The 27,549-nt window shown below is 37.8% G+C and overlaps 2 protein-coding genes across 2 annotated transcripts; one reads left to right on the top strand and one right to left on the bottom strand.

Annotated features, from left to right (window-relative positions):
- The first annotated feature begins 358 nt into the window (after nucleotides 1-358).
- Nucleotides 359-1,379, top strand: GRXC1 (Thioredoxin superfamily protein). The gene is made up of 4 exons (XM_078990927.1): nucleotides 359-526; nucleotides 763-851; nucleotides 936-1,034; nucleotides 1,118-1,379. Exons 1-4 carry the CDS (start codon nucleotides 423-425, stop codon nucleotides 1,210-1,212), a joined length of 387 nt encoding a protein of 128 aa, XP_078847053.1. The 5' UTR covers nucleotides 359-422; the 3' UTR covers nucleotides 1,213-1,379.
- Nucleotides 1,380-15,815: 14,436 nt separating this feature from the next.
- Nucleotides 15,816-19,121, bottom strand: LOC145042484 (U3 small nucleolar ribonucleoprotein). The gene is made up of 13 exons (XM_078990926.1): nucleotides 18,253-19,121; nucleotides 17,951-17,997; nucleotides 17,681-17,849; nucleotides 17,474-17,587; nucleotides 17,250-17,387; nucleotides 17,093-17,161; nucleotides 16,937-16,978; nucleotides 16,795-16,863; nucleotides 16,649-16,720; nucleotides 16,511-16,564; nucleotides 16,272-16,413; nucleotides 16,102-16,164; nucleotides 15,816-16,021 (listed from the first exon to the last, which is right to left on the bottom strand). The coding sequence occupies exons 1-13, from the start codon at nucleotides 18,919-18,921 to the stop codon at nucleotides 16,008-16,010; spliced, it is 1,662 nt and encodes a 553-aa protein (XP_078847052.1). The 5' UTR covers nucleotides 18,922-19,121; the 3' UTR covers nucleotides 15,816-16,007.
- Nucleotides 19,122-27,549: the final 8,428 nt, after the last annotated feature.

Here is a 27,549-nt window from a genome sequence, read left to right as displayed (position 1 = left end):
ACAAAAATGTAATTTACTCTTTTTCAAAAGAACATCAAGTAACATATAAAATGATTTGTAACGAGTACTTGAACAGAAATGCACGTCATAGGTAATATATTACTAACACATTTCGCTGGCAATCTGGCATGCATGCATTTTGATTATTATATGGGGCATGTTATATATTTAGCTACAATTTAATTATTATTTTACAAACATTTTCAAAAAATTGACGATTAATAACCATAACATCAGCCTACACGTATAAATGGAGGACGAAAGTGGTAATTTGCTTTATTGCTGCACGACGTCGTGTCAGAATCGGCAATATCTTATGTCGATTGCCACGTGGATATGGTGTGAATACACTAAGCAAAAGCCGGCCTCATACACCTGCTATCTCTGGTGGCTTGAAAAACAAGCAAGAATTAGGGCATAAAATGGGAACGATTTGGAGCGGAGGACACAAATCCAGAGAAGAAATCGAAATGGCTCTTTCCAAAGTTAAAGAAGTCGTCTCCTCGAATCCCGTCGTCGTCTTCAGGTTTGCCTTCGTTAATTTCTTCCTTCCGATACTTGGAAATTGTGTTTCTGACCCATTTTCAAGTATTTTGTGCCTTTTGATCTTCGTCGTAATAAGTTCTTATTCTAATTACTAAGAAATTCATTAACAATCGAAATCACGTTATCTCTTTCGTTACTTAGGTGATTACTGTCGATTTAAGTAAAAAATTAGTCGTAGCAAAGTGGAATTTGATGAAATTTGGTGATTTTTGGCAGCAAAACATACTGTGGATACTGCAAGAGGGTGAAACAGCTGTTCAAAGAGCTTAATGTATCTTACAAGCTTCTGGAATTGGATGAAGAAAGTAAGTTTCAACTTTAAACTTTCTCCCATCATTTTCTTCCTAACCAAGAACAGTTCAAGAAGTTGACTTTGATGATTTTGGAAGGTGATGGCAGTGAAATTCAATCAGCTCTAGCAGAGTGGACCAAACAGACAACTGTACCAAATGTGTTCATCGGTGGGCAGCACATCGGTGGTTCAGATGGTGAGTGTTTAATTTCTTCAACTTTTTTCATGTTGGTTTTTGGTGTGGTGATTGGTGTTGATCTGGTTTTGCTTGTATTGCAGCTGTTATGGAGAAGCATAGAGCTGGGAAACTGGTGCCTATGCTGACAGAAGCAGGTGCCATTGCTAACAACTCTGCTCAGCTCTCCAGCATATGATATGATATATGAATCTTGAAGGTTGATATCGATAATTAAATAAATGATAGGATGACAAATATGTGTCTATTGCAATTGTGGATGTGTGTTTTGTTTAATATGATGTATGGATATAACTACTTATTACTTATGTAAGGATCACATAATAACATTTTAAGTTAACAACATATATTTGCAGATAGGTGTATCTTTGATGTGTGTTTTAGAATTGAATAAATAGAACCTAATACTCATTTGTTGTAGGAGTGTTTGAATGCGTTTTGGTTGATTATTTGTGATGATCAAGTAATCAACTTTTTTAGTGTGATATACTTTGATGTGCATTTCTTTAGATCGGATTTCCATCTAGTTAAATCTAAGTGATATAGGTTGATCTTCCTTTTATTCTTGGCCCTTTTTGTGAGGGGATTTGAGAGAGTATCATATTATGTGTTCACTTATTGTCCCTCAATCACGTCTTTATGGAGTTGGATTGATGTTTGATGGAATGTTTCGTGTCCTGCAGTGCAATCGATTTCTAGCTTTGTCTTTTCGTCTGAAATGACTTTTTTTAGATGCGTCGAAAAAAATGTGTTTTGATGCGGAAAAAAGATATTTCTGATGATATTGTGTCATGTCTTTTTTTTTTTGGATTTCTTTTGGATTAGTAATAAGAGAGGAAAATGCATCGGGATAGGTGTTGTGCAATCCACCTTCAGCTTTAAGTATGTGTAACTTTTTTTTCTCTAATTCCTTACTAGATCAATTTGTTTATATGTTTCCGATGTTAAAAAAAAAAACAATAATGGCAAAATATTTATCTCTATAGGGACCCAAATATCGCAATATGATCGACTTTATTTAATATGTGATTGTGAGAAACAAAAGGTGATTGTCTTCCTTTAGGTAATGGAGAAATCCTATAATGTATATCCGATACATCACACATAACTTTAAGTTTAACAGGTGTTCTGACAGTTAAAAGAAAGTTGACCAAATATTTGGTTATTGAATAATTTAGATATATAGTGATAAATTATATATATATATATATATATATATATATATATATATATATATATTGAGAAAAAGATAACCATTGGAAAAATCATTTAATTAGAGGTTAAAATTAGTGGAATGATGACAAAGTTATTAATTAGAGGTTAAAATTAGTGGAATGGACGTGAAAATTATTTCGAGTCATAACATAATTTACCACTAGAGATGTTCTTATTAACTGGAATAATAATAATAATAATAATAATAATAATAATAATAATAATGGTGGCATGGTTTCTAATTTTTATTGGTTCTAGTACGTTTTTCGTGTAAAACTGAATTAAAACGATAAAAATCATGAAAATATAAATACAATACATCATAGGTAAATTATATATGGCATTAAGAAGTCCAAGGTCCAGTGTTCGAAATTGAATGATGTTAAGTGTGACTTAGAATTTGGTGATGCGAATTGATAACCTGATTGAAGTGACGAAACTTGAATTGTAATTTCGAATGGATAAATGTTTAAAGTAGGATGTTGGTCGTTAGGCCCAAAGTTGTACACAACAAACACTTATCCCACTAGGGTTGCGAGGAGTGGAACCCTCCTATGGTATGAACCTGTCACACCCCCGAACCAGACGGCGGAAACGTCCGGGGGCTATCGTGACTCATTGAATACCATAACAATGCATATACATGAAACATAACATTATACATCACCAACATTTGGAAATGATACAACTGGTAACGTTTACATTCATTACATTGTTCAAAAATTACATTCAAAGAAAATAACTGATTGATGCTACTTAAGCCACAGCAAAACGTCAGAAAGTACAAATCATCTTCACTTTATCTGTTACCTGAGAATACAAGTATTTTGAAAAACGTCAACATATGAAATGTTGGTGAGTTCATAAGTAGAGTTTGAAATCCAATGTGTTGTTTGAAAACCTTTAGAAAATCCGATATTTTCTAGAAATAGAATAGTGTAACAAAAATAAGAGATGATCCATGAGTATGCTTGTTTGAATTCTATAGATGTAAGCGTAAGAGTTGTGAAATTCGACCGGAAATTCGTAATCGTTATTGAAATCCTAGGAAAACCCGACGTTTTCCTATCATTGTATCGTTGTATTCCGGAGGCATCGAGAATACAGAGAGTGGTGAAGTGTTGGGACATGCGTTAGTGAAAACGTCAAGTCAACAACCTTACAAGTGATCCTTTTAGGCGTTACTCGTAAATCTTCACGCGACTCGATCCTCCCGGACTTGTAAAGTCCCACGACCGGAGGGAAGGGAGAAGGTACGAAACCTTCGGTATTTCCCCGCGTCGTTCGAGACCAAATGCAATTGCGAAGGGCCCGAAGCCCAACTCGCAATCGTGAGTTACAGACTTTACTAGCAGCACTGAAGGACCCTTGGGGACCAGCAGCATGTTTGCCATTGAAAGTCCTTTTACGTTATGTAGGGTCGGTAAAACCCAACACTTCGTAAGAGAGAGAGACCTTCGGGCCTTAAGATCAGGTCGTTGGGCTAGCTAGGCTCAACAGACAAGATTTTACACTTTTGGGGCCCAAAGATGGTGCGTAGACGTCTGTGCACACTCGCATGTAATCGTAATCGTTATGGTTATGAATCGAAATGTCGTAGCTTCGTCGTGTTAGTGATTTTGGATTTTTATTGGTTCGAGACCGAACCAATTCGTTTGACAACGACTTTTGGTATTGTAGTATAGTGTATTTCGTCGACAAGCGTGTTACCTTCAATTGGTCAAATTGCATATATTAACTAGCATTGAAGATTTTCTGTTTTCAGCCCCTCCTTAATTGAAGAATTTCCTCTTTTTACCCCTTTATTTAAAAACTTTTCGGTTTGGTCCTTAAATCAATTTTCTTGACATTTTTATACCAAAAATTATTGAAATAAGTATTTTCCAGCAAACTTATCATAGAAACAGTTTAAGCCCTTGAAACTTCAGTCTTCTCGGTTATAGCCCCTATTTTTCGCAACTTTTACATTTTTGACCTAATTTGGAAAAATTTTACAGTTTTGGTCCCTTTTAAATTTGGAAAGCATTTTAAACCCTTGAAAAGCATATGGAACACTTATAGTCCACTGTTTTACAGAAAAATGCAGTTTTGGCCCTCCAATTTGGAAATTTTCGCCTATTGGGCCGAAAATGTCATATTTAGCCCAATAAGCTTGGAATTTATGTTTTTAACCCTCTAAATAGCATATTTTCAGAAAAATACATTATGTAAACTGTTTTGGTTCATCTCACCCATCAGATTTCGAAATGTTTCATATTAGGCCCTTCAACTTTGCATTTTCAACATTTTATGTCAAAAAAATGAGATTTTAGCCCAAGTTAAGTGTTGTTAAGCTATTTAGCCATGTTCTTAGTATACTTTGCATGTGATAGTCTATTTTGTGCTATGATAAAATGTATGTCTCGGTTTTTAGCATATCACCCTAGATCTATCAATAAAATCATACAAAACATACATGTAAGCATAGAAATCAACCACAACATACACATAATGATGGATCTTCACATTTTCTTGTATTCTCCCCCATAAAAACTCATAAAAATCGAAAATAAGGGGATATGAAACTCACCTTGGGTGTTGGTTCGGTTTTTGAAGAAAGAATAGAAGAAAGTTTGGTGATTTTTGGCCTTAGCACCCTTGATGAAGTTTTCGAGTTTATGAAGCTTTCTAAGGTGCAAAATCACGGTTTTTGCATGGATTAGGAAGGGATTTGATAGAAAAAAGAATATAAATCATAGATCCATGCATAATCTTACCTTAGATGATGTTAATCTTGCAAAAATCCCCTTGAAATCCTCTTAGAATTCTCGAAATTTTTGGAGAGGAAGGAGAGAGTTTCTTGAGAGAATTTTGAGAGAATTTGTGAGGTGTGTGTGTGTGTTGGTTATCCTCGGCCGAAACAAGAAGGGAGAGGGAGAGAGAGAAGGAAGAAAAGACCTTGAGGTGATGCTTGCATGGATGAATGAGATTTTGCATGGAGATCCTATGGGTAAAAATGAGGTGGCAACCCAAGGTCAACTCTCCCTTTTTCCTTGGGCTTGGGCCGAGAATGGGGAGAGAAGAAAGGATTTTTGGGCTTTTTGCCCCTAAGCCCAACATTAGAGGTAGTTTGGGGTGCTTATTGGCCTTATAAAATAAAATTGTGATTTTTATGCTTCATTAAGCTAGGTTAGGTTAAATTATGGATCAAAGCTTGTGATTTATTTCATTCTAGGTTCTACCTAGCCCAAAATATTGAAATAAATGAATGCGGGTCCAATTAGAGCCCAATTAGAGTTCTAAGTCCATGATAGTCTTATTGGAGGCTTATTGGTCCATTTGGATCCAATAAGAGAGTCCTAGTCCAAAGTGGACTTAAACAAGGACTTCTAGGGTTTCCAATTGTTTGGTGACTATTTGTAGTACTTGCAGGAAGTATTTGATTGAAGTTTTTGATTCACATTAGCCTGAATGTATAGACTACATGACACAAAATTTCCAGTTGTGACATCATCCCCCCGTTAGAGGGAATTTCGTCCCGAAATTCTGTTTGAAAGCTAGATTTGAGAATGCTAAAATAGGTGAGGGTACTTCTGCTTCATTTGGTCTTCGCGTTCCCATGTGAATTCTGGCCCACGCTTTGCGTTCCACCGTACCTTCACAATCGGGATGCGACTCTGCTTAGTACGCTTCACCTCCCTGTCCATGATTTCGATGGGTTCTTCGATGAACAGGAGATTCTCATTGATTTCGATTTCGTCAAGAGGGATGACAAGGGTTTCATCTGATAGACACTTCTTCAGATTAGAGACATGAAACACGGGGTGTACACCATTTAGCTCTGCGGGTAGTTGCAGTCTGTATGCTACCGGACCAATTCGAGCAACGATTTCGAAAGGTCCAATGTATCGCGGGTTCAGCTTTCCCCTTTTCCCGAAACGTATAACCCCCTTCTAGGGCGAGACTTTTAACAGTACTCGATCACCGACCTGAAATTCTAAGGGTTTTCGTCGTTTGTCAGCGTAGCTCTTTTGTCGGTCACATGATGCTTGCAATCGAGCCCTGATTTGAACGATATTTTCCGTGGTTTCGCGAATGATCTCAGGTCCCGTTAGTGTTTTGTCCGACGCATGTATTTTTGCTAGCTGGGTGTCACCTACCTCAGCCCAACATAACGGTGATCTACATTTACGCCCGTAAAGTGCTTCGAAAGGAGCCACCTTGATGCTCGAATGGTAACTATTGTTGTATGAGAACTCGATTAATGGTAGGTGAGTATCCCAAGACTTTCCGAAGTCTATCACGCATGCACGGAGCATATCTTCGAGTGTTTGGATAGTTCGCTCACTTTGACCATCCGTTTGAGGATGATAAGCGGTGCTCATATCAAGGGTTGTTCCCATCGCCTTATGAAGTGATTGCCAAAATCGGGACGTAAACCTACTGTCCCTATCCGAGATAATAGATTTTGGCACTCCATGGAGTCTCACGATTTCTCGTAGGTACAACCGTGTCAGTCTCTCCATCTTGCAAGATTCTTTGATTGGCAGGAAATGGGCAGATTTCATCAGTCGATCGATGATTACCCATATGGTATCCAGTCCGTCCGACGTCTTGGGTAACTTGGTGACGAAATCCATTGAAATCCCCTCCCATTTCCACTCGGGAATTTCCGGTTGCTGCAACAATCCTGATGGTTTCTGGTATTCCACCTTTACTTTGGCGCATGTAAGGCACTTGCTGACGTAGGTCGCGATTTCCGCCTTCATGTTAGGCCACCAATAGTGTTGTTTAATATCCAAATACATCTTATCAGAACCGGGGTGAATGGAGTATCGCATCTTGTGGGCTTCCTTCATGACAACATCTCTAAACCCTCCCAGTTTAGGGACCCAAATACGGTTCATGAAGTAGTATACCCCATTCTCCCTTGTTTCTAGGTTCTTTTCCATCCCGCGCAATGCCTCGCTAGCTCTATTTTCCATTCTCATGGCCTCTGACTGGACCGACGCGATTTGAGTGGCTAGATGAGATTGAATGGTGATTGAGAGAGTTTTCGTACGACGGTTAGAGTACTCCTTCCGGCTTAATGCATCAGCTACTACGTTGGCCTTGCCTGGGTGGTACTTAATCTCGCACTCATAGTCGTTTAGCAACTCAACCCATCTTCGTTGCCTCATGTTTAACTCCTTTTGGTTTAAGATGTGTTGGAGACTCTTGTGATCTGTGAAGATGGTGCACTTTGTACCGTAAAGGTAATGCCTCCAAATTTTTAGGGCAAAGACTACAGCTCCCAACTCTAGATCATGGGTTGTGTAGTTCACTTCATGCGTCTTTAGCTGGCGGGATGCATAGGCTATGACTCTCCCACGTTGCATGAGTACGCAGCCTAAACCCTGATTTGATGCGTCGCAGTAGACTACAAAGCCTTCCGTTCCTTCAGGTAGGGATAGTACAGGTGCGCTACAGAGAGCTTGCTTCAAGGTTCGAAATGCGATTTCTTGTTTGTCTGTCCATTTGAATGGTACGCCCTTTTGCGTAAGCGAGGTAAGTGGCTTGGCGATCTTAGAGAAGTTTTGAATGAATCTCCTATAGTAGCCTGCTAATCCCAAGAATTGACGAATTTCCGTGGGCGTTGTCGGGATTGCCCAACCTTCTACCGCTTTGACCTTAGAGGGATCCACATGGATTCCATCTCGGCTGACTACATGGCCTAGGAAGTTCACGCTCCGCAGCCAGAACTCACACTTGGAGAGTTTGGCGTATAGCTTTTCTGATCGTAGAGTTTCTAAGACTTGTCGGAGATGTTGGCCATGCTCTTCCTTGTTTCGAGAATAGACAAGGATGTCATCGATAAAAACAATGACAAAGTTGTCGAGAAACGGTTGGCAGATTCGATTCATTAGGTCCATAAATGCGGTGGGGGCATTCGTTAAACCGAAGGGCATTACGACAAATTCGTAATGTCCGTAACAAGTTCGGAAAGCGGTTTTTGGAATATCCTCTTCCCGGACTCTGAGTTGGTGATACCCGGACCGTAAATCTATTTTAGAAAAATAACTAGCCCCTTGGAGCTGGTCAAATAGGTCATCGATTCGTGGGAGTGGGTAGCGGTTTTTGATTGTGAGTTTGTTTAACTCTCTGTAATCGATACACATTCTAAAAGATCCGTCTTTCTTTTTGACAAAGAGCACCGGAGCTCCCCATGGCGAATAACTAGGTCGAATAAATCCCTTATCCAAAAGTTCGCTGAGTTGGCTAGATAATTCCTGCATTTCGGCAGGAGCCAACCGATAGGGTGATTTAGCAAGAGGAGTTGCTCCTGGGATAAGGTCAATTCGAAATTCGACCTGTCTTTCTGGGGGCACTCCCGGAAGATCTTCAGGAAATACATCCGCAAATTCACATGCCACTGGAATGTCTCGAACGTTAATCTCCCCCTTGGTCTTGTCCACCACATGAGCCAGGAACGCCAGATTGTTCCGACGTAGATATTTTTGTGCCTTGACACACGAAACGAGGCGAAGGTTCATGCTAGATTTGTCTCTGTAGACCACTAGGGTTTCGTGATTTGGAAGACGAAGACGGACGGCCTTCTCGTGGCACATAATGTCGGCATGGTGGGGGCTTAACCAGTCCATACCGATAATCACGTCGAAGCTCCTAATTGATACTAGCATTAGGTCTATTTGGAAGACGTGTTGATTAAGAGTTAGGGTACATCCGATGTAGATTTCCCCAGTGGATTCGGTTTTCCCATTGGCCATTTCCACCGTATAGGCTTCATTTAGCTTTTAGGGAGGTTGTTTTAATAAGTGTTTAAACCTATTGCTTACGAAGCTTCGCTCCGCTCCGGAGTCAAATAAGATGCATGCATAAGCGTGGTTTAAGAGAAACGTACCGGTAACAACAGAGGGATCCTGAATAGCTTCCCCCTGACCCACGGTCATCATTCTTCCTGTTCCTCCATTTCTTGAATTGTTGTTGTTGGGACAGTCTCGGCGGACGTGTCCAGTCTTTCCGCATCCGTAGCAGGTGTAGCTAGGCCCTGCGCTGTTGCCGCTGACATGGGTGTTGTTGTTGTTGCGAGGGTTGTTGTTGTTGATTCCCTGATTTTGGTTATGGGGGGGGGGGGGGTAAGCTTTGCAATACTTTGCAGTGTGACCCCTTCGGTTGCAGTTGGCACACTGAAAATCCTTGCATTCTCCATAATGATGGAAACCGCACTTGTTGCATTTAGGAAGATTATCGGAATAAGGTTTGGAAGTATTTGAAGTGGCTGAGGTTGGAGCATGTGGTGCGGCTGGAGCCGATGTAGTAACGGCATTTACCGTCACTGTCTGCTGTTTCTTGGAGGCGTCGGGGCCCTGACGCCCCTTCCTCTTGTTGTTCCTTCCCCTCTTGTCATCTCCTTCCTTCTTCTTCTCAGCCTCCACTGGTTTTTCTCCCTTTTTGTTATTATGGTCGTACAACCTCTTCGCCAATCTCTTTGCACTGTCAAATGTTTCTGGGTTTGCAGCTATCACATTCCCTTGAATTGGTGGGGTGAGTCCCCAAACGAATCGCTCGATCTTCTTTCCTTCCGAGGTGATCATACCCGGGCACAGCAGAGATAGTTCGCTAAACCTCGATATGTAGGCATCGATATTCGCGTTCTGCACAGTGAGGTTCCATAGCTCTTGCTCCATCTTCTGTATTTCGCCTCGTGGGCAGTACTCTGCCATCAACATTTCTTTCATTTCTGTCCAGGGGATAGAGTTGGCTACAGGGAGCGTCATGGATTCTACATGTCCATTCCACCAGGTGAGCGCCTGATCCACAAAAGTGCAAGCTGCGAACTTCACCTTCATGTGCTCAGGGCAGTCGCATATCTCGAATATTGATTCCACCTTCTTGATCCAGCGTTTCAGAGTGATCACTCCTCCGGTACCATTAAAAGTTCGTGGTTTGGCGTTGGTGAAGTCCTTGTAGGTACACGTCTTGGTGGATCCTTGATTCGTTCCATTGTTTGAACTTCCGGCTCCTTGCCCATTTACTCCTCCATTATTCCCTTGTTGAATTTGCGCAATCGCCGCAGTGACTGCTGCCGATACAGCTGCCTGAAAGGCGGCTGAGTCAACTTCAGGTGGGGTTGGTCCTGGGTTTCCGCGAGTAGTTGGGCGAGGCATCTTTCTGTCATGAAACGGAAAGATGTTGAGTGTTCGTGGTTTCTGTGAGGTTGCGACCCTACTAACTAGGTGTATGATGCGAACCTAAACATTTCTACCATCGAGCATACAATCATAACGTCTCAACACATAACGATTTGCAATATTGTAATAAAACACATAGAAATTTACTAATATTATCCGCATTTGATACATGAAAATTTGCTCGTAAGAGCATACATAAGTAACACTAATCCGACAGCATAACGGCTCCATGAGTAGTGTAGTCACTTAAACATAGAGTCGGAGTACATAGCATATTTCCTAACGAACTACTATGATAAGTCTATCCCTAACCGCGATGAGCTGCGTCCTACTATAATGGTGAAATCATATGCCGAAGTGCTGAGCTAGCAGCTGCGCCATCTCTGTCATGTCTACAATGACCTCATCCCTCTCAAGCTCTGCTCGCACGGCTCGCGCTTCCATGACGAACAGTTGTTGTCGTAAGTCGGCAATCACGGTTTCTGGGGAGCGATTCTCCCGCGAGGGATTCACTAGTGGGACGTGGGGATCCCGTTGCACTTCGCTAACAGGAGACGCGAAGTGACCCGTGTCCGGGGCCTGATCCTCCTTCATGTCATCGTCGGTTTCCTCGAACTCGTAGTCGGTGTCCATGTACTCGTCTGGTTCAATGCCGTAGGCTCCCTCTTGATTCCCTTCTGGTTCGCCTTCGAGTACCCCGTGTGCCTCAGGGGCTTGGAAGAACTGAATGCCCTGATGTTCTCCCTCCATGACGACTGAGAGAAAGTATGCGAATAAGCTATCACTTTCCTATGATTCTAACGCTATGGCACAAGCTAAACCGACATCCTATTCTTGGTGGTAGGGGTATAGTTTTAGGTTCCCTAGCTATCCCGACCTCAACGAGACGTGTATTAGTTTTACTTTGGAGAGAATGTAGTTGATCAGGCTACATTCACTCCTTGGTATTACTAAGAACAGTCCCAATTTAACCGAGACACCAGCATTATTGTGTTTGATTCGGCGTTATGTTCTTATTCCTAATACAAGCAAGCGTATTTTATTTACTTGTTTTGTTCAGAGTTATGTTAGTCCCTCTTTTTGGTTTATAGTTGCATATCCGTATGCGGCGAGATATGCTAGTTCACTATAAACAAAGCTCTGATACCAACCTGTCACACCCCCGAACCAGACGGCGGAAACGTCCGGGGGCTATCGTGACTCATTGAATACCATAACAATGCATATACATGAAACATAACATTATACATCACCAACATTTGGAAATGATACAACTGGTAACGTTTACATTCATTACATTGTTCAAAAATTACATTCAAAGAAAATAACTGATTGATGCTACTTAAGCCACAGCAAAACGTCAGAAAGTACAAATCATCTTCACTTTATCTGTTACCTGAGAATACAAGTATTTTGAAAAACGTCAACATATGAAATGTTGGTGAGTTCATAAGTAGAGTTTGAAATCCAATGTGTTGTTTGAAAACCTTTAGAAAATCCGATATTTTCTAGAAATAGAATAGTGTAACAAAAATAAGAGATGATCCATGAGTATGCTTGTTTGAATTCTATAGATGTAAGCGTAAGAGTTGTGAAATTCGACCGGAAATTCGTAATCGTTATTGAAATCCTAGGAAAACCCGACGTTTTCCTATCATTGTATCGTTGTATTCCGGAGGCATCGAGAATACAGAGAGTGGTGAAGTGTTGGGACATGCGTTAGTGAAAACGTCAAGTCAACAACCTTACAAGTGATCCTTTTAGGCGTTACTCGTAAATCTTCACGCGACTCGATCCTCCCGGACTTGTAAAGTCCCACGACCGGAGGGAAGGGAGAAGGTACGAAACCTTCGGTATTTCCCCGCGTCGTTCGAGACCAAATGCAATTGCGAAGGGCCCGAAGCCCAACTCGCAATCGTGAGTTACAGACTTTACTAGCAGCACTGAAGGACCCTTGGGGACCAGCAGCATGTTTGCCATTGAAAGTCCTTTTACGTTATGTAGGGTCGGTAAAACCCAACACTTCGTAAGAGAGAGAGACCTTCGGGCCTTAAGATCAGGTCGTTGGGCTAGCTAGGCTCAACAGACAAGATTTTACACTTTTGGGGCCCAAAGATGGTGCGTAGACGTCTGTGCACACTCGCATGTAATCGTAATCGTTATGGTTATGAATCGAAATGTCGTAGCTTCGTCGTGTTAGTGATTTTGGATTTTTATTGGTTCGAGACCGAACCAATTCGTTTGACAACGACTTTTGGTATTGTAGTATAGTGTATTTCGTCGACAAGCGTGTTACCTTCAATTGGTCAAATTGCATATATTAACTAGCATTGAAGATTTTCTGTTTTCAGCCCCTCCTTAATTGAAGAATTTCCTCTTTTTACCCCTTTATTTAAAAACTTTTCGGTTTGGTCCTTAAATCAATTTTCTTGACATTTTTATACCAAAAATTATTGAAATAAGTATTTTCCAGCAAACTTATCATAGAAACAGTTTAAGCCCTTGAAACTTCAGTCTTCTCGGTTATAGCCCCTATTTTTCGCAACTTTTACATTTTTGACCTAATTTGGAAAAATTTTACAGTTTTGGTCCCTTTTAAATTTGGAAAGCATTTTAAACCCTTGAAAAGCATATGGAACACTTATAGTCCACTGTTTTACAGAAAAATGCAGTTTTGGCCCTCCAATTTGGAAATTTTCGCCTATTGGGCCGAAAATGTCATATTTAGCCCAATAAGCTTGGAATTTATGTTTTTAACCCTCTAAATAGCATATTTTCAGAAAAATACATTATGTAAACTGTTTTGGTTCATCTCACCCATCAGATTTCGAAATGTTTCATATTAGGCCCTTCAACTTTGCATTTTCAACATTTTATGTCAAAAAAATGAGTTTTTAGCCCAAGTTAAGTGTTGTTAAGCTATTTAGCCATGTTCTTAGTATACTTTGCATGTGATAGTCTATTTTGTGCTATGATAAAATGTATGTCTCGGTTTTTAGCATATCACCCTAGATCTATCAATAAAATCATACAAAACATACATGTAAGCATAGAAATCAACCACAACATACACATAATGATGGATCTTCACATTTTCTTGTATTCTCCCCCATAAAAACTCATAAAAATCGAAAATAAGGGGATATGAAACTCACCTTGGGTGTTGGTTCGGTTTTTGAAGAAAGAATAGAAGAAAGTTTGGTGATTTTTGGCCTTAGCACCCTTGATGAAGTTTTCGAGTTTATGAAGCCTTCTAAGGTGCAAAATCACGGTTTTTGCATGGATTAGGAAGGGATTTGATAACAAAAAGAATATAAATCATAGATCCATGCATAATCTTACCTTAGATGATGTTAATCTTGCAAAAATCCCCTTGAAATCCTCTTAGAATTCTCGAAATTTTTGGAGAGGAAGGAGAGAGTTTCTTGAGAGAATTTTGAGAGAATTTGTGAGGTGTGTGTGTGTGTTGGTTATCCTCGACCGAAACAAGAAGGGAGAGGGAGAGAGAGAAGGAAGAAAAGACCTTGAGGTGATGCTTGCATGGATGAATGAGATTTTGCATGGAGATCCTATGGGTAAAAATGAGGTGGCAACCCAAGGTCAACTCTCCCTTTTTCCTTGGGCTTGGGCCGAGAATGGGGAGAGAAGAAAGGATTTTTGGGCTTTTTGCCCCTAAGCCCAACATTAGAGGTAGTTTGGGGTGCTTATTGGCCTTATAAAATAAAATTGTGATTTTTATGCTTCATTAAGCTAGGTTAGGTTAAATTATGGATCAAAGCTTGTGATTTATTTCATTCTAGGTTCTACCTAGCCCAAAATATTGAAATAAATGAATGCGGGTCCAATTAGAGCCCAATTAGAGTTCTAAGTCCATGATAGTCTTATTGGAGGCTTATTGGTCCATTTGGATCCAATAAGAGAGTCCTAGTCCAAAGTGGACTTAAACAAGGACTTCTAGGGTTTCCAATTGTTTGGTGACTATTTGTAGTACTTGCAGGAAGTATTTGATTGAAGTTTTTGATTCACATTAGCCTGAATGTATAGACTACATGACACAAAATTTCCAGTTGTGACAGAACCAGTTTAGTAATTTAGGATTTGCTTGTATGTGCGTCCAACCCTCTGGCAATAGTTGTTAGGGTTTTTATGGTTATAAATATTCTTAGTTAGGTTTTTTCAATGTATCACTTTTGAAACATTGGAGTAATAGAAGAGTTCGAATGTTTATGCTCGTGGACGTAGGTCACATCAACTATACACATTAAGAGAGTGTTTGAATTAGGCTATTAGTTTATTGCTTATTAGCTTTTCTTTGATTGCTTGCTTAACAAGTGGCATCAAAGCAATTAATGATTATTCGAGTAGCTAGATTTGTTGATTGAAGAGAGTAAGTCTTATTTAAAGAAGTTTAGTGGATTAAATGACTTCACGTTATGGAAGTTATGGAAGGTGAAGATGAAGACTCTTATGGTTCAGTGGGGTTATGTGGCCATATTGGAAGGAGAGACGAAACTACCAAACGAGACGACGATGGAGAAGGATATTTTGGAAAAAGTGTCGATAAAGTGCTATGGGATATTGTGGATCAAACGACTGTCGATGCGTTTTGGGAGAAACTTTCCGAAATGTATCATAATAGAAGTCTCACAAATCGGTTGTATCCAAGGCAACGTTTGTATACCATGCGGATGACAGAAAGTAGCAAGGTAAAATATCATGGACAATTTCAATTGAATTATTCTTGATTTACAAGGCGAGGAAGCTAAATTGAAGGTAAGGATCAAGCTCTTATATTTGTCGTTTTCTTTGTCAAATTCGTGTGAGAATTTCGTTGATACCATATTGTATAGTAAATCAGCGATTATTGTTAATGACATCATATTGTATAGTAAATCAGCGATTATTGTTAATGACATGAAGAATGTTATATTGTCTAAGGAACTATAACTTAACTTCTGTAACATAGGGTTATGATTTTGGTCTTTGTAGGCAGGGTAAAACACAAGATATAGATGATGGAAACAAAGCCCGTAGCTTTTGCCAAAGTTACATGATATTAGTATAAAGAATGAGGACACTTAAGACGAGATTGTCCACATCACAAAAAGGAAAATCCCAATGCAGAATCAAGTAGTTATGGCAGTGTGGTTGTGGTTCAAGATTGTTCCCATGGAGACACAAGTGACATTTTAAATGTATGTACCCCAGACACCGGATTTTAGACACATATGCATCTCCTCATGACTTTCTCACGTTATTTATTTGTTTGTTTCAAGGAATGAAGTGACAAGATGTGCATTGAGTAATCAAACCGATTGCAAAAATTTAACATATAGGTAAACTGTAACCGATATGAACTTTCATCTAACCAAAGTATAAGTAAATAAACTCGGCATGAAAAACTGAGATTCCTTTATACCAAAACAATACACTACTACTCATCTTCTTCCCCTTTATAATATTTAGAACAAAAATTTCCAAATGGAAGAAGGATCAAACCAGAAGTCATATGGCTAGAGGCTACTACTAGCTCTTCACAATCACCTTCCATCTGTTCTTCAAGAGAAAATTTCTGCAAAAACTCATATCATTCTTCCTTGCCTGTTGCAGCATTAAAAAACAAAATTAAAACAACTACAATTACATAGAGTCACCAAAGATTTTATAACACAAATAATCACCAGTGCCAGCTGTCTCTATGCTTTCTTGTGGCTTCTTTGCTATCACTCTCTTTGCATTCTCAGCTGCCACATCATCATTCCAATCAGACAATGACCCCCAACATATAGAAATATAAAATGGTGTTACAAAATACAAACAAGGGCTATATATATATATATATATTCTATACCTTTGAATTTTCTTTTCTTGGTAGCCCTTCTTCTCTTTCTATCAGCCTGTGTTAGTTCAGCTTCTTCTTTAATATCTCCTTTCCCAGAAAACACCTCCTCAGGTGCCAGCATGGCTGCATCCGAAACCGCCAAAGGTGCAATCTATACACATAAAAAAAAAAATCCAACATATATTTTTTTTAAATAAACAAATTTAAATGTAGAAGAAAAGTGAAAATGTTATATTATGGTATTATACCTCTTCCATTGCTAGGGCAGGTACATTTGTTTGAATAGACATGTCTTCAATCACCTGTTGATGTTATTTTTAATTAGTTATATAAGAATTTAAGGGAGTTTAAAAAATGTTGGTTGAAATTGTGAAATAAAGACATACTGGTTTTGGAGTGAAGTGGAAATGCGATAAAGCATCCAGCTTTAAGCATAGTTTCTTGAAAAGAACACTTGCCTGTATAAAATCAGAAACTTATGGTATAATTGTAAAATAAAACATTGTCTAAAAATAAAAAAATAAAATGTTACCTCCTTCTTTTGCTCATCTGAGAATGTCAAGGCTTGTGAAACCAGGCCAGTCTTTTGAGCATACTCATCCTGCAAAAAGATAATAAGCAAAATTAAAAAGAAGTTATCTTTGAACCAAATAAACCAAGAAGAATATACTAACCGCATATATTTCACCAAGACCCTTCTTACTCTGATTCTCATCCTGCAAATATAACAATAAAAAACATTTATTCACCAAGAAACACAACATAAACATAAAACCAAGGATTAATAAAAATGAGCATCAATTAGATATTGTTGAGTGATGTTTTTTTACCAATTCCTTCATTTCCCTTGGTGCTTTAGAAGGTAAAGTAGCAGCCTTTTGAACATCATCAAAGTGTCCCTGAAAAGGTTACAACACATATGTTGCTTATCAGAAAGAGTTACAACACATGCATATACTTACATTCAGTTTTTACTATGTCTTTTACCTCAGATATTCTTTTCAAGATTATTTCTTCAATGGACTGTGAAACTTCCTCTGTGATTACTGGTGGTGGTTTTGCATTGCGTTCCCAGTCTAAATCAACTTCCAATGCACTATTTTTAGGTCTTTTAGTTGCATTTACCTGTCACCATGTATTTAAATAAGCATGTGAGTTATTATGAGAACTACTACAAGTCATAAAAGCTTCAGATAAATAAGATTTTGTACCTCTCCTTGCATTGTCCATGACTTTGCTTCCATGTTTTCTCTTTCAACTTCTTCTATTCTGGCACGCTGTTCTAAGAGCTGCTTCTCATGAGTGGAAAGATTGTTTCTCTTCATCTAAAAGAGTTGAGAAGAAAGATAGATACATTACTCAATAGTCTTGATAGCAAAAACAACACATCTTATGAACATGTAGATTGTAGATATTACCTCATCATCAGGCCCCATTTCATCATCTTCTTCATCTTCATCTTCATCACCTGGATCTGAACCCTCAGTTTCTTCTCCATCGCCCATGTCTACATCTTCCACCTCCTTGTTTTGTTTAGGTTTCTTGTATTGGTCGCGTGGCTTTTTGGATGTGAAGAAATCTTCATATCTGCCAAAGAAAAAAAAAATCATATTTTCAGGACTTGCAAATGAATGGCTCGGATCATATTGTATAATATCGCACAACATGAGTGAATGATAAAAGATCACCTAGCATCTTCAGCATCTGACATGTCTTCTTCTCCAAGAACTCCAAGCTACAATAACCAAGTAGGGTGGTTAGATAAACAGATACTTCAATCAAATACCACTTCAATTCCATAACTTTTGATATAAATAGGTATTAAACGAGCTCCAACTGTGTAATATATACCAACCAGAAGGTATAAAAGATTTATGTAAGGAAGTAGTCCCAACTCAAGTCAAAAGATTAGATTAACTAGTTTAAAATTTGGAAGTTAGAAAATGAATCAATTTCTAATGTCTATCATTCTTCCTACAAATGTGATTACCTCGTCATCTTCATCTTCATCTTCATCGTCATCTTCTTCATCTTCATCATCTTCTTGTACATGCTTTCTAGCCAATTTCTTCACCACTTGTTTCTTTGTATTAAGACCATACTCTCTAGCTTCATCATCTTCCATAAACTCCTTCATCTCCTCTATATTCAAAAACTTATCTTCAACTCCACCTGCACCTCCCTCTTTGTTTTCACTCACTCCGTCTATGCCTTCGTCTTCATCATCATCTTCTTCCATCTCATCCTCATCCTCTTCGTCACTCTCTTCTTCGTTGTCCTCATCATCTTCGTCTTCTTCTTTCTCTCCCTCTGAAACCAACTCCCTCTTTTTCTCTGGCTCAGTTTCACCACTCTTAAAAATATTCTTAAGCTCTTGCGGATCCTTCTCAAACTTGTTAACTTGACGGCGGATTGCAGAGATTAACGGCTGGGATTGGAGGTCAATTTGCTGCCAAATCTGCTCGGCATCAAACTTGTCGTCTACAAGGAGGCGGTCGAAAGGTGATTTAGGAGTGTAGGGTTTGAGCGAAGCGAATAGGTGCTCCGAAGCAATACGAGCGGCGGAAGCAAGTTCCGAAGACGGAGTCAGGTAGAGTGGTGGCTCCGTTAGTTTGAGGCGGTGAAGTGCTTCTGCTCCGGCGGAGGGTATCGCCGCCATTATTAACCGCTTGGTTGTTTAATTCAACAAAATCAGAATGGGTTTTAGGGTTTAGGGTTTAGGCGACCGGTGGAGGTCGGCTGAAGTTTTTGTCAAATGGAAGAAGACCAATGTTCCTGTATTACTGATTATACATTCACACAGAATGTAGTATAGATTATAGAAGGGATCCCATTATACAGCTATAGAAGGGTAGGAATAGGACGCCTCAAAGGCTCAAAATCGTTTACAGTAACGCGTAAGTCGTAACGGGCCTTAGGTGTCGTTTCTTTGTACAAAATTAAAATTTTACAATTCTAGATTAGCCATAAATTAGTAACTTTGCTGCCTCCGATTATGGAAATCGCAAATATACGAAAATCTTGTACTAAATGTTTTGTGGTGAAAATATGAAATTCAAAAAGTTTTGGGGCGAAACATTACAATACACAAAAGTATAGAAAACAAACCCAATAGAATTTACGAAAGTGTTTGTAGTCAAACTTTGAAATCCAAAAAAGCTAGAAACTGAAATTATCAATATAGAAAGTTGTTGTAGCGTAACTATAAAATCCACATTCGTTACTATTTCGACTTTCTAATTCCTAATTAGTGTATAATAATTTTAGAGTAAATTACATGAATGCTCTCTATGATTTGCATAATCTTCATATGTTTAGTCTTTATATTTTTTTTAAATCGGACAATCTGTAGATTATATTTTTGTTGCGTCTATAATCTTTGCTAGAAATAAAAAGACTATTTTGTCCTAACAATTCCTTTTTAAATTTACTTATTTATTATTTATTTATTTATTTTTTATGAATATGTCAATAATTAAAAGAAAATAACCTTTGCTAAGTCCTAAGCATGGTAATCTTCTTGTAATGTCCCAAAAATGTTAATAAAATTTACATTTTAAAACAGCGAGTCATACAAACATTGGTTCTGAATCCAGTCAGTATCAATTGTATTTTCAAACGTCATAGTATATCAATAGTGATCAATGCGAAAAAAGTCATTGGAGGATGTTGTGTAGTCAAGTCAGTCCCTTCCTCTAGAACTAAAAGTACCTGAAAAATGTTTAAACCACAAACCGTAAGCACAAAGTTTAGTGAGTTTCCCAAAATATCACGCACCAAATAAATGGGCCCAACCTAACATATAACAAATGAGCCCGACCCAATAATAAATGAGCCCATTCGAAATTAGGTCCAGCCAAATATATAAATGGTCCCAATCCAATAATAAATAGGTCCGTCCCAACATACAATAAATGGGCCTAGCCCAACATACATAATAATGGGCCCAACCCAGCATACAAATAGGTCTAGCCCAATATAAACATGTAAGAGTCACAAAGACAACTAGCACAATCCAGTGGGTCGACATCGGTGGCTTCGACCCACAAGTACAGTGAGAAGACTCATCTCAATCCTAAAGACGAGACAAACCAACCACTTGAGCCGACGATATCAAGCCTTCCGTTGTTGAACATATCCATAATAAAACCCTAATTAACAATTAAGGAAATGACTAACTTATGAAAGGTATCGGCTCACAATTAAACATCCTTTGAGAAAAAAAGACCATTTGCCCTTCCTATACTAAGTCCCAACATGGTTGACCAAAAGTCAAATTGGTCAAAAAGTCAACAATCAACTCTCAGTTACCTTATGTCATGCGTAACTAAACTACGCCTTGATTAGAACTATGCCTTGCATACAGAGGTTACGCCCTGTATACAACCCCTAACCCCCAAAAACTTCAATTAAGCTCTTAGTACAACAAGCCAAGCTCTTAAACCCCCATATTTTATCAAAATTAATTTATTGATGTATAAAGTCTCTGGCTTTATCGATTTGCATGTCCAAGATGAACACATAACCAAACTCTAAGTCCATAATGACAACTTTTACTCAACAATTCATGCATGGATGGATGGGAGTGACCAAGATCCCATTTTTATGACTCTAAATCCTCAAAAACATCAGAATGAGGCATTCAAATGGAATGGAGTAATTCATACTCACAAGGACCAAGGTTAAAGAACAAAAGCATAAAAACCCTTGAGCCAAGTAGATCTAACAAAAGGAACATCAAGATGCAAGTTTTATACCTTCTAAAGATAGGTGATGAAGTGCAAAGTCTGCATCTACTAAGCTTGGAGCTCATACTTGCTTCTCTAATAAACTCCTTCAAGAATACACATAGAAATTACGCTAATGAATTTAAAACTCACAGTTAGTGGTTGGGTTTTAAAAGGACGGTATGAGGCGATAAAGTTTGGTAATGGGAAGGGTTCCAAGAAGTTAGAGCCCTTAAATAGGGCTCAAAATCTTAAGATTAGGGTTTTGGTCAGCGGTAGTTACGCCCTGCGTAACCTAAGTTACGCCATGCGTAGCTCATTAAAAACGCGATCGGATTTCAACATCTACACCATGCGTAGCTCTCCTACGCCATACGTAGGGCAAAACCCTCAATTTTCAGTTTAACTTCTAACAACCATAACTTATTCGTTTAAAATCCGTTTTCGGCGTTCTTTATCCACACAGAAAGGTATCGAAGAGCCCTATAATTCTATATAGTTACTTTTGGCTTATAACATGCCGAAATAAAGCCATAATCCATGCAAGTGTTGGATTTTTTATACATAAAACACACTTAAACTAGATAGCAGAAAAATCAATCTATGATATACCTAAGTGTACATGCACCCTAGGATATATGGTTTCATACTAATTACAGCTACCCTATGAAAATAAAGAAGAAAATGTTGGATTAATGCCTAAGTCCATAACTATAATTGGTAAGACTTGACCCGACCCGACATGGTCCATTTGGGTTGCATGGCATCATGCACTTGGATAGACTATAATGAGAGAAATAAGACACTTATGGTTATTAATATATTATAAGTTCTAGTATATTAATAATAAGAATAATGAGATTATTTAATTAGTATTGATCAAGAATTAATCTAGGATTAATTAAGTGATCAGAAGAAGACTAATTAAATATATGGGTTGATTGTGTAAATCATCCATACTTGTATAGTGGGCTAATGCTCCATGGATAATCAAGTTGGGCTAAAACCCATAGGATGGTCCATGGATGCTCCATGGTGTATTTGAACCCATGGATCCAAGGAAATGGAAAGTCATGACAATTAGAGTTTACCCTAATTGTAACACTATATAAAGATCTTATTCTTGACCAAAATCGGCCACTAGTGAGAGTAAGAAAGGGCTAGCCGATTTTCATGAAGTGTAGAATTCTCTCAAGTTATTCCAAGTGTATTTAGTGTTGTGTGAACCATTTGAGGTGTCACAGTTGGGGCACTAGGCACTCAAGCTTCATGAAGACATTCTACATCAAAGAGGTATGTATTCTATCTTGTTATATTGATAGTTTTGTATGCTAGATTAGGATAATACCTTGGATGTTCATATTTGCATGTATAATAGAGAAAACATAGATCCAAGGTATTTAGGGTTGCATGTACACTTAGGAGTGTTAGAATGCTCATAACCCAACAGTGGTATCAGAGCCTAGGCTTGTTTTCTTGTTATACCTGCAATAGAAGCTGAAAAATCAAAATTGGTGCTGTCAGCCCAGCAGACTCGCCGAGTCCGTGAAGGGACTCGACGAGTCCAAGGCAAAATGCATCCAACTCGCCGAGTTATGTTCATGCACTCGACGAGTTGGACCCCAGACAGCATATTTTCGAGGTTTTTGGCTGGAAATGGACTAGGAACATTACCCTAAGTTGTTTTTGAACTTATAAACTTGTTTTTTAGTGTGGTAATGTTCATGCTAATCCATTTTCAAATATAATTGTCAATAGATTCATGTTTTGTATTAGTTTAAAGGTTAGACTAATTACATGAAAAAGTTTGATTTGAATTATCTTGTTCTTATGAGTTGCTTAGATTAATAGAAAAGTTGAATGAAATAGTTGTTTTCAATCCAAATTAATCTAAGAGTTGATTCTAAAATGTGTTTTTGTAACTTGTCATCAAGTTATATGAAAAGTCACATTTAAGTTTCATAAAACTCATAAAAGTTGGCAAAGGTTACAAAAATGAAGAGTCTAGTTCTAATTAATTGGAGTTATGACTCCATAATTTGTCCTCAAGTTATGGAGGACCAAGAGTCTCTTCATTAAATAAATAAAAAAATATTGTAACCTTAATTAATTCCATAAGTTATAAAATAAAGAAAAGTTAATTCTTTATTAGTTTAAAGTCTTCCATATTTTGTCCACAAGTTATGGAACTTGAAGAGTTTTTGGATTAAAACTACTTTAAATACATAAGTTATGGAATTAATTAGTTTTGAATAGTTTCAAAACTTGCCCTCAAGTTTTGGAATTTGTAAAGTTTTCTCATATGAATACTTTAATTCCAAGTTAGCCCTTAGAATTTTAAAAGTTAAAATTCAACCCTTATACTTTATAATATTATAAGTTAATAATATATATATGTATAAGAGTAAAGTCGGTCTTACCGCTAGTACGCCTCATTCACGAAGCCGGTCTATAAGGTGGGTATAAGGTTGTTGCCTATAAAATGGCAAATTAATGGGTGTCCACTCTCACCCACCGCTTGCTTGACTGGTGGAGGGTCGTTAGCCGAACGGGTTTGACAGGACTATAATTCTCCCTTCATTAAAAGTATTAATGATAAATACTAAGTAACTAAACTCTTAATAATTCCCAATCTTAGTTACTTAGGAAAAATGTGAATAAGGTGCTAATCCATGAAATTACACTTTACACTTTGTCTAAGTCGTTAGTGGAGCGTGTGTGGTTAACCGGCACACTAACTTGGACTTAACAAGGTAGGTAAAGGGTGACTTAATATTTATCATAGTATCGATGGAGCGTGTGTGGTTAACCGGCACATCGATTGAGGGGTAATTTATTAAGGGTACCAAGTAATTTGCATGGTTACTTCACACCTTGTTTTGTGATCCTCGGCATCCCAGTCACAAAACCTGAAGGGCACACTTGAGATTGAAACATGCCATTGAACAGTTCAATGAATCTCAAAGATCTAGGAGTTTCAAATCCAATTAAAACCTAATAATACATTTCGTTTATCTTGGTGGAAATTGGTGAATCGTCATTCACCTACCTTCAAATGTTTTATAGCTTGGATTACGGCATACCTCTTCTAAGTTATAAAATAGTTTGTTGGGTCCTAGCCTTAATATTTCATATCGGGTGTCATATTAAGGACTATAAATCAAATATCTTGAATATCTCCCATAACATGTCTGGTTTAGACATTTATGATCTTCCCAAATCTCTTGAAACAAGCTTTCCTAAATGAAGATGATGTCCCATGGAAATCATACTTCATTCACCTCCTCCAATTATTCTCCCTAACCTACAAGTTCTTGAAAAGTTTAAGGTCACTCAAGCCCTATTGGCAAGGCAAGGTCTAGGTGTGATCACATCTTGGAGATGTAGTCACATATTGACAATCCGGGAGAGTTGGGTGTCAAAGTCTTGAGAAAGTTGGTGGTTCAACTACTTTCTAAGTCACATAGTGAGTTCTTTTTGGAACACCTATGAAACAGACCATGACAAAACCCTTAATGATCTTATTTATTTGTTAAGATCAACTTCCTCAAAAACTTGATGGACATTGACAATAGTGACACAGGAAATCCAGAAAAGCATTCTCTTCCCAATGGAAAGGGATCGGCCATAGTCAACTCGGTTGAACAAATGGTAAAGAGAAAAGCTAAGTCTGTGATAGTCCCGTGTACCATTATCAAAGGGTCCATATGTTTATATTGCCAAAGAAAGGGTCATTAGTTACGAAGCTTCCAAATTTACCTAAGAATGTTAAAGTCAATAAGTTTGACTCTACTTCAGGTAAAGTCCACTATCTAACTCTGTTAAGTTTCTATTCTGAGATTCTTGATACATGATGTGACTGGGTCACATGATGATGTTTTAAGAATCAAAGAAAAGCAAAGGAACTTAAAGAAAGAATATGCTGAATCTGATCGCATAGATGAATTTCTATCGCATAGTTTGAAAATCGGATTCTTGAGCTACTTCTTAGGAGTTATGAGATATTGCTAAGGAATAGATAACAACAGGTTTTCATATGGATTGTAAGGATAAGTTTTTCCGCATAGTTTTAAAATAAAAGAAAATTTTTTATTTTAGTTATTTTAAAATATCCTTACAATGGCATTTGAGGAAAAATTGTTGCTTATATGATTCCATTAATAGCAAGAGTGGAAATATGAAATTGATTCTTTCATTTGTGGTAATGTCTAAATTTATCAAATAAAGGAAAGATTCTCATCACCCAAGTCTCAATTGGACCGGAACTTGGAATCATGCAAGGTGTATAGCATGATGAATGAGAACTTTCAAGTATTGGAAAATTAAGACTAATTACTTATTCACATGGATATGTGAGTCAAGTAATGGACTAAGGGATCGAGTACATAGTCATGTGTACTGATTAAGTCCACCACAAAAGATTAATAAGACTATTCGTCATAGTTTACTAAAGCTCAGTAAATATGATTATACTTACAGGCTTAAGTGTAACTCTGAGACATTGGAAAAGGTTCCAATGTAAGGCAGAGCGAATAAGAAGAATCAACTCAGGCAGAAAGATAAAAGTTTCTCAAATCTGAAAAGATGGGAGAGTACTTTAGTATCAGTTTTGTGATCATCTTAATGATTAAGAAACCATATCAAAATTAGTTCTCTAAGGAAGTCTTAGTGCATTCTTACGACTAAGAAGAAGGGATCTTGAATTGTTGAAATGGTTAAATCAAGAAGATGAGTCATACTTCGTTCCAATACAAGTCTTAGAGTCATACTCCAAGATTGTGACTTGAGTGACATGTCTCAAAGAAGGTTTAAAACACTTGTCAAATGTAAGAGTAAAAGTTTTCTACTCTTGTACATTTGAAATTGGTAAGTTGTGATGTTTTGGATAAAACAAAGACCAACTCAGGCCAATTGTGTGAAGCGTTTGTCTTGATAAAGAATCCGAACTATCCCTTGAATATTTGACAAGAGAGTCTTATAGGTCAAGAGGACAATGGGATTCTTAAAGGTCTTGAAAGTCTCAAGAACTAATCAAGAATAAAAACCTGAAGTTCTTCACTAGCACACGACTTGAGGTTTATAACCTATCGTGTTGACATAGTCTGTGCCCATTCCAGTTAAAGTTGAGTTCTTAGTGTTCTCAATTGGTTGCAATGTTAAAGTTGAGTTCTTAGAGTTCTCAATTGGTTGCACAACAACTTGGAAGCAATGGTAGGCCCTTGAGCTGCCAGGTGGCAAGAAATTAAGATTGAGTTCAGTCCATATGAGTTTGGATTTGTCATTATCCTTGTCTTGTGACTATGGTTTTGACAATTCACATGGATAAGAACACATACACCAATAAATCTAAGTGTCATAAGGTTTCTCTCCGATTCATGAAAATGATGGTGAGGAAACACTTTCACTAAGTAGATTTTAGTTAGATAGCAATTGTGATATTTGCATTCTCAAAGTCGTTAGTGGAGCGTGTGTGGTTTACCGGCACACTAACCTGGACTTGTGAGAAGTGGCAAAAAGGTCTAACCATTATGATTACGGCATCCCTCTTCATAATTGTGTAGACACACGAGTGTGCTATCTAGGGAAGGTGTATGATTTTGATAAAGTTCTATCAAAACAATCAAGTTTCAGAAATCTGAACTTTGGTAAGAAAGTCAATAAAGTATTGATTTCTAGAAGTCCAGCTAATTTCTGAGTACATGTCAAAGCTAGTGGGAGCATAAGTGTTATGCTAATACTCATCATGTTAGTGGGAGCATGATAATTATGATATAGATTGCAAGTTAGCAATGTTAATTATAGAAAACAAAAGGTTTCAATTAGGAAAAAGTTGTTTTGCTATAATTAAGGGAGAGGAAATTATACTTCATCTCAAATCTATAAGCTTAGATCGTGAGGTTTTAATCATTTAGTCAAGGATATATATGAATTTCATGTTGGAATGGCTCAACATAAGGAAATTTTGTATATGGGTCCATTATTTGCGTTCTAAAATTCGATTATGATTACGGCATCCCTTTTCATAATCTGAATTATGAGAACTTGGCAAATAGAAATGGAAATGTTATAGCAAAAGACTAGTTTAGTCTTTATGTGAGACATCATGAATCGTGTTCCATATGCTTCGGATATAGGTTCGATTACATGTGCTATATTCATCCTTTCTAAAAGTTTCCAAATGCATGGGGCATTAAGAAGGGAAAAGGTTTAGAACTGGATATGACTAAAAGGATTAAACAATTGTCGAGGACAATCTAAGGTTTACCAAAGATTGGTTTCTCAAGGATAATTGGAAGTATAGTGATAATTCTGGAAGGACCATATTGACATAATCTGTAAGGAGGCAACTCTTGTTCAGAAGTTATAGTCAAAATGAATCTGGAAATGTTTCAAAGTCAGAAATTTCAATCTGTGTAAGATCAAGGAAACTTAATGCAAGAAGGATGTTTCCAAGGAATTGATCTCCTTTGGAATACTCTGTAATGATTGTTGCCAAGTCTTTCTGACTTTGTGCATAATCATTACAAGAGGATCAATGCATATAAGTTTAGAGTCTAACA

This window comes from Lactuca saligna, chromosome 4 (genome assembly GCF_052625555.1).
Source record: "Lactuca saligna cultivar CGN05327 chromosome 4, ASM5262555v1, whole genome shotgun sequence".
NCBI lineage: Eukaryota > Viridiplantae > Streptophyta > Magnoliopsida > Asterales > Asteraceae > Lactuca > Lactuca saligna.
The sequence above is the reverse complement of the archived record's forward strand: the minus strand, read 5'-3'. Positions and strand labels throughout refer to the sequence as shown.

What these genes read in the sequence shown, in the direction of transcription:
- GRXC1 (XM_078990927.1), top strand. Translation starts at nt 423, where the DNA reads ATGGGAACGATTTGGAGCGGAGGACACAAATCCAGAGAAGAAATCGAA. An exon ending in AATCCCGTCGTCGTCTTCAG is followed by an intron (nt 527 to 762) that starts GTTTGCCTTCGT and finishes GATTTTTGGCAG; the next exon opens with CAAAACATACTGTGGATACT. An exon ending in GCACATCGGTGGTTCAGATG is followed by an intron (nt 1,035 to 1,117) that starts GTGAGTGTTTAA and finishes CTTGTATTGCAG; the next exon opens with CTGTTATGGAGAAGCATAGA.
- LOC145042484 (XM_078990926.1), bottom strand. Translation starts at nt 18,921, where the DNA reads ATGGCGGCGATACCCTCCGCCGGAGCAGAAGCACTTCACCGCCTCAAA. An exon ending in CATGGACAATGCAAGGAGAG is followed by an intron (nt 17,388 to 17,473) that starts GTACAAAATCTT and finishes ACATGGTGACAG; the next exon opens with GTAAATGCAACTAAAAGACC. An exon ending in GTCTTGGTGAAATATATGCG is followed by an intron (nt 16,864 to 16,936) that starts GTTAGTATATTC and finishes ATCTTTTTGCAG; the next exon opens with GATGAGTATGCTCAAAAGAC.